Genomic DNA, 12,627 nt, shown 5'->3' on the forward strand with positions numbered 1-12,627 from the left:
TACTGCTTGATCACATTAAACACTTACACACGTACCTTGAATCTACGATTCTTGAATATTAGATATATGTTAAATTGATATCAGATATTTTGCAAAAAAAAAATTGGGTGTTACAGAACTTTTTGGAAAGACATTGACCAGAATGAAAAACAAAAAAACGATTGTCAAAGAACATAATTCCGTTTTATCTGGGTGTGTGCGCTTTGTGGCTTTTCTCAAGAACGATGTTAATGGAGAATTTTACGTCTAGAAATATCTGAACGTTATCGGCTCCTTATACCAACCCTGGAATGACTAGTGACGTTGTAGGCCCCGCACTATGATAGGCTTAGCGTTATCGTTTTATTTATATTATGGTATACTCTCTCAATTTTCTTCAAGAATTGTCCTGGTAAGTTCTATCAACTGTAAGAAAGAAGGCTGCTTCTCTTGTAAGTAAATACAAATTGCTATTCACTTTGTCTTACGTCGTTTGTTTTCTTCCAACTCGTCAAGTTTTTATATCAGTAATCAATAATTAATTTCTTTCCTGTTTTATAGCTACATTGTTAGATTATATGAAGTGAATTGCTTTAGATCTTTGTCTCGCATATATAAATAAACTGTATAAATAATATGCTACTTATTAATACAAATCTGTATAATAACCATTATTATACGTTATATTACGTTTATTTTACTAATAAACAACGAACTGTAATTGTAGGATTTTACTTATAAATAACAAATTATAGATGTAATATTTTACTAATAAAGAGTGAATTGCATTCGTAGGGTTTTACTGATGTTGCGTATTAAAATTTATTTCGTATGAGCCTTCGATTTATTACGTTACGTGCGTTACGCATTACTTTCTCAAACAACCGGAATTTTTTATTTGAATTTAGAAGTTAATTATCTGTTAATATGTATAAAACTTGTGGTATTTGTCAATAAGATCGATACAGATAATTTTACTTGAACACAAATATATTTTAGTGTCGAAACCAAAATTAATACACTTTATGATAACTGTTACTACTAATACTTATTACAAATTATATTTTATATACAAGAGGTTTTCCAAACTTCCAGACAATAATGAATCTTATATCCAGTCTAGGACCGAATATTTTGTCGATGATCCATGTCCTCGACTAGAACATTGACCTTGAGTTTATATTGTCACACATCGCTTGATCTGCTTCACACGGCTAATTTTATCTATGGTGATATTTAATGCCCTTGTGGAAATTCCAATGGTTGGTTATGTTCGAAATCTATAAACTTTCATGATTAAATTCTGCAGGTTTTCGATTAGCAAGCGTTAATCACAATTATAGTTTCCTAGGCCTATAGTACACTGACTCTAACTGTCAAATCTTCTTTGTCTTTCAGTACGTCAGTTTATTCTATAAGAATTACTGTAGATTCTCGACATTTCTACAATATTCTAGTGTGTTTTAGTTTTACTTTTAGTGCTTTTTACTCTCAAGAAACTTCTTCAGATCTCGGGAACAGGCGTGTGTGTATTTGTGTGTGTTTTACTTATAGCAAAGCCACATCGGGCTGTCTGCTGAGCCCATCGAGGTGAATCCAGCCCCTGATTTTAGCGTTGTAAATACGTAGACATACCCCTGTACTAGCGGGGGCAGGGAACAAGTGGGACTTGCGCAATACACAGTCAAGAATATACATTACCTGCAAACAAAGAAAACTATCCATAAACGAGCATAGTACACTCAAATAAATAGTGTAACGATGAATCCGTTACACTGATAAATAACAGACTCTTTAGGTAGTCTTTTACAAATAAACAATGACACGTACAGATAGAATTTTAGTAATAAATGACAAAGTTTATAGGTAAAATTTTACTAATAAATAACAAACAATATATGTAGTCTTTTACAAATAAACAACGAACTGTATGGGCATTGTTTCACTGATAAATTATAGTCTCTATAGTTAGTGTTTTACTGTATACGTATCTAACTGCTTTCTTTTACATATCAAAATCAAAGCCCCGTAGTGTAACAGCGTTAAGTCTGCAGAGTTTATATAAAAATAGAAATTGATCTTGGATACTCATTGTGCAGCTTTGCGGTTAACTACAAACTTAAATTATAATGCATAGAACAAAACAATTTAAACCAAATCAAAGCGACTCCAAAGAAAACGTTAAAATTAAAACCTACTCACTATGTTCTGATTGTGGAGTTCATAATCTGAGTCAATTATTTTTACCATTAACTAAATATTTTAGAAATTGAAAAGGTATAAATTTCTATCTGTAATGTATAATGGTTTAAGCATGAGGTCGTGATGAAATCAAATCTAATTATTTCCTTGTACAAAATTTATGATGAACACAGTGCTTATATATTACTTCTAATATTAATTTAGAACGTTTTACTTGTTACATGAACAACGTCTATTTAAATATTACATAGGATTTCAAAAAACATCACCGATGTAACTCCAGAGGAGTCATGGCTTCATCAGATACCATTATTAACACAATCTTTGCTTCCAGCCTAATGATTAAGCCCTTAACCGCTGATGATGAAGAAGATATTCGGGACTTTTTGAAGCTGATGTATATGGAACAAAGGAAAGTTTCTACTTCCTTCCAGTTAAGTGGAATGTTCAGAAACATCAAAATCTGGATCTTTATAGTATTTATCATTACTACAGTTTACACGTTCACATCAAGTATTATCATATCTGTTATATTAGGCATTACTTTAGGTATTACAATAGCCTTAGAATCGTCTTTTTTGCTATTAAGAAAGCTTCACAACAAAGTATACAACGATTATAGTCCAGATATAATTAATCCACTTGCCTGGTCACGTGAAAATAACCACATACTCCTAGTAGGAAAAATCAGAGGTGTTCTAATAGCAACAGCGCTACTCAAAAGAGTTTCGAGTGGAGAAAGACGTTTGGCAAGGATGTATGTGAGGAAAGACTTACGAAGTCGTGGAATAGGAAAGTTAATGATGAAGAGATGTATTGAAATTGGTAAAGCCGAAAAGTGTAAGAAGATACAAGTTCGTACAAGTTCTTCGAATTCAAACGGAATTAAGTTTTATTTGAACAGTGGATTCAAAGTATGTGACACTAGTGTACTGTTTGAGCAATTTCCTTACAAGTGGTCGTGTGTTGAAATGGAAATGTATCTGTAAAATAATGGAACTGTTTTATAAAACAATAACTGAAATAAATAAATATTTATATATTTAATAATAACAATGTTCATTTTTCAATCCAGTTAAATTCGTAAAATACTAAACACGTTTTGGATATCTCAGTTAAGACTTTTTATTCTGTTTCTCTACAGTAATGAGCTAGATATTTCAAAATAATAAATGTAAGTTTAATAAAATGGTCAAGCTGTAATTATTAAATAGTATAAAAAAGGGAAAAATTTAAAGATTCAACTGATAAGATGTCTTCATCACAAGCAAAATAAGCAATTGTTGGTGAAATACCAAGTTAGCTCATAAAGAATATCAGGGCTCAAATTGGCTTCTCTGACGGGAGATTTACAGCACTGGTAGATCAAGAGAGTTGGTAGAAAACTAATAAATTGGTAAAATCAAATATAAAAATTAATATAAAGAACTATTTTTAAACAAGTTATTTTCGAACTTAAAACACAAAAATCAGGGATTTGATTCCCTCAGGTGAACACAGTAAAGAGCATTATGTGGCTTTATGTTCAATGTCATTATTACTGAAAAAAAACACTAAATAAGAATAAAATTCAAAGCGTTATTTCATCAAGAACGCTACAATAAAACTTTGACACTGATCGACTCTGAGGTGGTCGTCACGTGGTTACCGACGTATAACTCTTGAAGATAAGGTTTGCCTTGGGCTTGTCTTAATACCTGCTGTATTTTCTTGTTTTATCACATTATTAGTCATTCAGAAAAATCACAACAATACCAAACATTTGTTAAAAATCATAATCGTAAAAGAATCTTTATTTATAAGTGAAATAATTTGTTTTCGACTGTATCAAATAATTATTCTTCCTCACGTGGATTAAGCAATTGTTTCCGTAACATGAGTAATCAGTCATTTACACTTCACCAAATGATAAAACCACCAGTTACAAACTATAGTTTTGTGATTTTCTTATATGAAACTCACTTCTCATCATAGACCAGAGGTCACCAAACTTTTTTCAGAGTGGACCAGATTACTTGGGGAATGAGAAGTGCTGGCCGCATGACCATTATGTTCAATATTCATAAGCTAGAACGAAAGCTCTCTGTAAAAGACTTAACACTCAGTTTAGGATGTCACATTAGCCATGTGGGAATAGCAAGCAATACACACATATAATAGAAAACAAACACAAATACAACCAACATTTCTATTTACCAAAAGGTTATCAAAGACGGTGACATTAGCAAAAACAAAAAAGGGTATTTGGCTTTCAAAATATCTTCAATGTTCGGTTTTATATTGCTGCATCCAATCATTAGAATTGCTTTCAAATGTTCATTAGTAACCTTGATCGATGTACCGACTTCACACACTTTATTTTTGAAAATACTTGTTCACAGACATTAGTTGTTCCGAAAACTGATGCCTCACTAGGTGCGATCTGCTTCAGCTTTGGAAATCATCTTCAGGTATGCAGCTGTAAAATTCAATAAGTTGTTCCTCTCTGTGTTTTGCTTTCAACAAGTCATTTCCTTGCAAATCGATGACCTCCAGCTGAAGAGCCACTGGCACGTCATCAATGACACAAACAAAAGGATTCTGAAAAAGGAAAATGTCACTTTTGATTCTGTCGAAATCCAAAAATCTCTCTAAAATGCTTATTTAAATCATCTTTTTCTGAAACTCCAGGTTGACATCTTCTGTGATTCCAGCATGGAACTCATTTAAACACTGAAAATGAGAGAGGTTTCCTCCTTCCAAATGTGCTTCAAACAATGACAGCTTTCTCCGAAATTCTTTAATGATTGTATAGAGATTACAGACAAGGTTATTCTTCCCCTGAAGTTTCAAGTTCAATTTATTCATCTGGGATATGATGTCAACCAAAAAAGACAACTTTGACAACCAGGTTGGATCCGACAGAAGTGGATCAGCTCTATATTTCTTGATAAGAAATATATCTATTTCTCTTTTCAGCTTATAAAAACGAGACAAGACTTTACCGCAGTTGAGTCACCGCACCGCCGTGTGATAAGGCAAGTCACAGAAATCCGAATCATTTCTTCAAGAAACGCCTTGAACTGGCGATGATTAAGTGCATGACCCCGAATGAAGTTCGTTGCAGAAATGAGTGTTTTCAGTACGCAAGAAATATCTAAGTCTTTTCCACAGAGTGCTTGCCGATGTATGATGCAGTGTATGAACAGAACGCTTGGGAGTTGAAGATCTTTCAACTGTTTCCTGATCAGCACAACCATACCCTTCTTTACTCCAGGCATGATTTTTTCTCCATCAACTGTTACACCTCTAAGCTGATTCCACAGAAGGTTATAGTCTTGCAACGTTTTATGCACTTCCATGACAAAGGCCTTCTCCAGTTGTTCTTCCGTGCATGCTGCAAACTGATGCCAACTATTCCATGATCCAACAATCCAAATTAACTCCATGAATGAACACTAGTAGTTGTGACGTACTCGAGAGATCAGTACACTCATCCAGTGCCAGAGAATACCAAAGGAAGTTTCTAGCTTTTTGGCGTATCTGTCATGCGATGTTCTCTCCAAGTTATTCTGCTCTCCGTACAACTGAAGTTGCTGAAAGGCTGATACTTTGAAAGAAATTGGCTTTTTCAGGACACAGCTCATTTGCTACTTCCATAATGCACTCTTTGATGAAGTTGCCGTCAATATGAGGTTTTCATCGCTCTGCCATCCTCTGCACTATTTTGTAACTTGTACGAGTGACAGATTCATTTTCAGCAAACTTTCTCGTAAAGAGATTCTTTTGAGATTCAAAAACACGTTTAATGGATTCAAATTTCTCAGAACGAAACTTTCCTGAAAATTTCAAATATGTTGATAGATGTTTTGTTTTATAGTGACGCCGAAGATTGTACTCTTTCGAAACGGCAACACTTTCGGTGCATATCACACAAGTGACTTTCTGGTTTTTTGTTTCCATAGAGTACTTTTCTTTCCAGTCTTCACGACACTCAGAGTCCGCTTTTCTTCTTTTAAAAGCAACCATAACGATGGGTGAAAAAAAACAGGATCTGAAAATGAAAAACACAGAACGCTGTGAGAAAAGTATTGTACTGGTCTGAGAACGCACAAACAAAAATATTGAAACGTACATTTGCCACGACACTTACCTAATAACGAGTTACGAAAAGCGCATAACCAGACTACTAAGAGAAATGAGCTTGCGGAAGCGGTAACCCTCGATCGCTGAATTTACAAGACGAGTTCATGGGACGAGGGTTAAAGCTGTACTTGTTTTCGAAATCCTAATGCTTTCATAGATACGTGCCTCGATATGAATAAACCGGCAGCAAGGACGAAAGAAAAATTTTCCTCTTGGTTAAAATGCGCGTGACAACCTTGTTTCTTTATATCTTTTTTTTTTCCAAATTCTTCATTATCGTCTAATTTGTTTTAAAATATCCTTTTTATTTCCAACCACAAAAACAGCCAACTTTTATAGTATTCATGGTATAATTGCTACTGATGTATTGTAGGTATGCAGTCAGTTACTTCCCATGTTCATTACCACTAAAGGTAATATATTCAGATTTGACGACTTAAGAATTAAACAATTAAACATGTGTAATTTAATATTCAGGAAAATATGATATTACTGCTTTGTAAGTGAGATACATGTATAACTCTTGTGTCTATTCATCACTTTCATATAACATTTAAATTTATAAATTCACGTAGTAAAACCACATTGCTAGCAGGTTTATCTTAAAAATCCTTTTTTAAGATATATGTTTTAAGTCTAAAATCCTATACATAAAATGTTGTGGAAACAGCTAAAGAACGTTTGGTTGTATTACGTTTCTGAGAACATTACCGATTACAATATTTTAAATATTATTGACAGGTTATACTAAAAATAAAATGTATCGATTTTTGTTAAAACGTTTTTATTAACCTCATTCATCAACTTACCAAACTTAGTGCTCTAATGGAAAATTAAACATTTGATAAGTTGACCAATAAATGTCACTATCACCATACACAAACATCTCACACTAAATTAGATCATGAAATGGTAAAATTTTCCGATTGGCCCATAACGGAGATACAAACACACAGATACACAGAATTTTGTGGTTTATGTTTATTATATATTTATAGAGAGATGAAATATAAGTAATTAAATATTAGGCTTGTCTATCAACATTTTCTAACGTAGAGGACATTAATGTTTTTCGAAATATTGATATAACTTCAAACAAAAGTTATGAATTTTTTAATGAATACATGTAGTAATGTTTTCAGTTCGATAAAACTTTGATGACCTGTAACAAAACATAAGAGATTTAAGGTTTCATCACTTCTCTTTCAACAGGTCCAATTTATTTTCATTGTTTTAAAAAGAACCAAAGATATATTAATTACACCTTTGATAACTTCTAACAAAATATAATACACTGATCATCCACTTTCTACATCCAATGTTACGATTAAAAGACAATAGCTGATTATGAATAAAACATAAAAATTCCTTTTGATTGAATATGACAGAGTGTAATATATATATTTAAATTAGTATCGATGTGCGTGTTATAAATTTTACATCTATTTATATATATATATACATTTATTATAACCATAATTTTTGAGCCATAAACAAAACGCATTAAAATGAAACAAAATACATGTTTATAATTTTTTTAAAGGATCCTAGGGTACAAGCTATAACGTGGGATTATAAAATGTGTCGCAGGTTTTGTAGGTGATTGCCGAAAAGGATCCATATTGCTATGGGGATACATCGTCTATCAGTCTTAACCTCCAATTCGCTAGTCTCACATAAGAAGATTAGAAATTAGGAGGGCGAGAAGTAGATGCTCAAGCCCTCAATGTCCCACATCTGTATCACCCTTTACTGCCTGTAGACTTGTAGGAAGGTGACTGCTCCCCCAAGTTAAAATATGAACATCAAAAAGATGAAAAATAAGTAAATTAATAAAATAAAAAATAAGGAAAATAAGGTACTGATATCTGGTGGTAAGATAAAACTTACCTTTTGAAGATAGCATTTTTTTCCCATTTTAGAATTTATAAAACAATAAATGCAGTACAAAAAGAAAAACAAACCTCTAAGTATATACAAAAATGTATAACAATGATATGGAACGATACAGCAAAAACACAACAGCAAATAATTATACAATATATATAACTATGTAAATGAACATGAGAAATACAAAAGTAGAAATTGAAAAACGAATATATATACATATGTACACCAAATATTGAATTTTGAAAAAATGAATCGGTACATGAAAATACACTAATGTTACACATCGTCTGTCAGTTTCAGCTCTTTCAAGTACGTGCCATCCATCACGTGGAATCTTGTAAGCTACGCTGCTGTCTGTTAGTTCCACTCAACGTATTTAGGTCTTCGTATATGTAATCACACAACAAGTTCAGATCTGCTAATAATTTTCTTAAATATCGAAAAAAGAAAAGAATTACGATTGTAAGCGTCTTGTCAGTTAATCAAACACATGTTCAAAGTGACTATATATTTGTAACCTGAGATCAGGTTCCCCAAGTCTCCGTTCATATACTGAACTCTACTGACGTTTATAATTTAAACAAACAGAGGGGTCACAGAGCACTATAGCACTTGAGTAGGATAAGACATGCTTCTAAGTTACTTGTGTACTTGGTGAACCGATCCTGTATTGAGTTGATTTCAACACTACTTATGTTATCCATACTAATACGATTGCCACTGCTAAATGTGTTATCGTTCTTTAAAAAGCAATTGATATAATCTACCGGCACTTCACATATAAGATGTTACTAGTATTACATTCCTAACAAGTAAATTCGTAATTTTACTGATATGTGATACGTGTAATAATGCATGTCCTTATAATGAAAGGAATTTAAGGGTTTTTCTTGATTTCCGCGTGTAACAAGATGTTTATCAAGAGCAGGAATCATTCATCAAGATAATTCTGACTACATTTATAGCTTAATCATAACCAACAAAGTCAGCTCTAATTGCAATAATAACCCAATTATTAGCCACCAAGACTGTTCTTATTGCAGTAATAACCTATTCATTATCTACCGAGACGGCTCTGAAAGCACTGATAAATCCGATTTGTTCTCAGGGATATTTGTTCTTGCCTATGATGTGTATTTGTTTTAACATTCAGGCTCAACACACACCTGTCTTATCTGTCTGAGTCTCACAGAGACTAGAAAGAAAAAGGTAACGGGCATAGCTAATATTATGTTTACAAAAACAAGTTAAAATAAGATATCAGGGCATAAGCTTAGAAATTTCTCCTAGGGACTCAGTAATAAACTGCATGACCTATAACGCCAAATTTTTCTGTTTTATCCTTGTGTTGAACACAGCGCATTGTGTACCTTCACACTTAAAAATGAACAAACAAACGTTATATACAGACTATCCGGCGTCAATAATAATTTGTAAACCTGAAGTATGTTTTTGGAACAGATAGTTCGCTCACATGTACAAAACAAAAATAAGTAAAGAATAAAAATAGTTGAATCGCGTCAGAAACCCAGAATATCCTTCTATTCCTATCTCAGGTTTATCAACTTTAACTCACCTTTGTTCTGTAGGTGATATTTATGTTTCATTTTGTTGTTGATTATTGATTTTGCTATCCATGCACTTTATGTAGACAGAACGTAAGCTAGTTCAAACTGTTGTTTTATGATGTCATTAGTAAGGACAATTCATAGTTCAATATTTGAGAACCAGAAATGAATCGATAAACCTTTTTATCAAATGTATAAAATAAGAATATTTATTAAAACAAAATATGTTACACGGATACAGTTGCTGTGACAAAATTTAAAAGAAGCCTGTAACTGAATCCAAGCTTAGTTTATAAACGAGTTTAATATTTAAATGCCCCGAAGCGACACAGCGGAACGTCTTGGGTTTTGAAATGCTAGAAACCGGCTTTCAATACCCGTGGTAGACAGAGTACAGGCTGGATATTTTGTAGCTTGGTACTTAATTAGAAACAAACAAATTATAAAATTTGTATATTTCTTTTTACTTAGAAATTATTTTTCAGTGATTTCCATCTTTAAGTTTTCTGTTTCCATCATCACATTTGTCAAATCTTGTTCATGAAGGAAATTATCTTGTATTTTTATTGTTACGGAATAACTCGAAACTAGACAGCCTCATTGTCTTAGCGCTATCAGTTAAAGAAAATGATTTAACCTTGTAACGTACTCCATAACACAAGAACAGTCACAAATATAAACTCAGTATCGTGAAGGTAATTTGTCCTCTGACATTTTCTTGCAAGAATGTTGTCTTTCAGAAAGAGGTCAGGGTATTTCGGACTTAAATCTGATTTCTCATGTGTTTTTTACTTTTCATTTTCATCTGATTTTCATATCACATGTCGCTAAATATAGATTTCATTATTCAAGTCTTTAATATTTTTATACAAGTGTATTTCATTTTTTTATTTCTTTTAAACAAGAACAAGGAAGGTCTGTTTATTAGATCACTTCTCCAACTAAAACACTGTCAAATAAGTATGAGCATAAGTGTAAATTTGTTATGTTAAAAAGTTTTATCTTATTTAGAAAACTAACGATAGAGAACATTATCACCTTATACACCCACTTTCTTTACGTCTATAAACACCATGAAGAACAAACACTGCACGAGATTTAAAAATAGGGTATTCTTTGTTAGAAATACGTTATTTACTAGATACGAAAGGAAGTGAAATAAATAACTTTTGAAAAACAAAGCAGTTCAAAACCTAATATATTGTGTACAATAAAATCAAGTTGGCTGAATTTTACTATTTTATTAACTGGTAAACATCGCTTATCGTAGTTTCTTCAATCTTATTATTTAACGGGTTATCGTTTTCAGAACGATGGGAATCTGAGGTACCAACTGAATAAAATCCAAAATACAGAAATAAAAATATTTGGTACTCTTAAGTTTAGTTTTATTTACTCTCGAAACGGGACAATATAGTAAACCCTGCGGAGGTGCATCTAGTGATAACAAGTATGTTTCTAAGGCTGGAATAAAAGTTCGTCTAAGTTATCCAGTGTCACAGCAGTAGACTAAGAGACTTATAATGATAAAATCTGTGGGCCAAACATTCGCTTTTAATACAACAGACAGTCTAATGTGATTTTTCTCTTTTTTTTCTATGTGGATAACAAATAGGACAGACAACCTCATAACACACATTTAAGGTTTCATCACTTGTCTTCCTACATGTGATCTTTATTTTCTTTATTCTAAACAGTAACAAAGAGGATATATTTATTAGACAACTTTTCCAACTGTCTACCATTTTTCCATGTCTTTTTTTAATCATCAATAATCATACTTTTCTACATTTAACTTCACGATTGAACCGATAACAGTTGATGATGAACCAGCTGTGAAAAGATTCTTACGACTAAATTTAGCAGAAAGAGAAAAAAACAAAACATTATCTATATCACAATATCATCAAATCTACAGAAATATTAAAGTTTGAATTATAACACTGATAACTATTCTTCTGTTCAACATGTTTACTTCTGACATTACATATTCTCTATTGTTTGGTATTTCGTTTGGACTAACACTAGCTTTAAAATCTTCACATTCGATCGTAGAAATGGTTCATACATGTATTTATAACGACTATAAGTAAAGATGTGATGACAACGTATCTGGTCCTTATAAAACAATCACACTTGTCTAGTATGAAATATTGAAGGTAGCAACAATTGTGATCCAAAGAGACAAAAATATTCCGTATTTGACCAGATTGTATGTTATGAAAAATCTCCGTTGTTTTGGAATAGGGAATTTATTGATTAAAAGATGTGTTCAACTTGTTAAAGAAGAAGGATATAGAAAACTGTATTTTCTGGTTAATTGTTTAAACACAGGTGTAAGTAAATGTTATTTAAATAACAGCTTCAAATTTCAACAACAAATAACTTTTGCAAAAATGTGTTTCTTTCAGTGGTTGCTTAATAAAATGGAAAAAGTTAAAAACCATATATTACCAGATTTATAAAATGAAAGTATATTTAATTCATAACAATATTTGCTCGGTATCATCCTTCAAGTTTTCCGTGACGAGAGCTTAAGATAAATATTAGATTTCGAAAACATTATTGTGAGTTTTTTATTACATTTGATTAATGATGTTACATAGGTAGCTCTTAGTTTGTCCTCTGAAATACCCTAACGACCCTTGAAAGAAATAAAACATAACTTTTCAACTGACCTTTCTACTGAAATAAGAACATATCTTCAAGTGTCAGTTGTATTCCTTGATTTTTGTTATATTGGTCAACATAAGACTGCTTTGTTCCACATGTCATGAATGAGAAGGCCAGCCAGAACAAGCTTGCTTTATTTTAAGAAATTTATCAATGTATGTCTTAAATAAATCGAAAAAATATGATAAAT

At 32.1% G+C, this 12,627-nt stretch overlaps 1 protein-coding gene across 1 annotated transcript; it reads left to right on the top strand.

Moving 5' to 3' along the window:
- The first annotated feature begins 365 nt into the window (after positions 1–365).
- LOC143256069 (uncharacterized) lies at positions 366–3,194 on the top strand. The gene is made up of 2 exons (XM_076512744.1): positions 366–431; positions 2,433–3,194. Exon 2 carries the CDS (start codon positions 2,472–2,474, stop codon positions 3,168–3,170), a length of 699 nt encoding a protein of 232 aa, XP_076368859.1. The 5' UTR covers positions 366–431; positions 2,433–2,471; the 3' UTR covers positions 3,171–3,194.
- Positions 3,195–12,627: the final 9,433 nt, after the last annotated feature.

The sequence above is a fragment of the Tachypleus tridentatus genome, chromosome 7 (assembly GCF_004210375.1).
Source record: "Tachypleus tridentatus isolate NWPU-2018 chromosome 7, ASM421037v1, whole genome shotgun sequence".
Lineage (NCBI taxonomy): Eukaryota > Metazoa > Arthropoda > Merostomata > Xiphosura > Limulidae > Tachypleus > Tachypleus tridentatus.

Bases quoted from the DNA above. Each gene is read 5' to 3' on its own strand.
- LOC143256069 (XM_076512744.1), top strand. From the start codon at position 2,472: ATGGCTTCATCAGATACCATTATTAACACAATCTTTGCTTCCAGCCTA.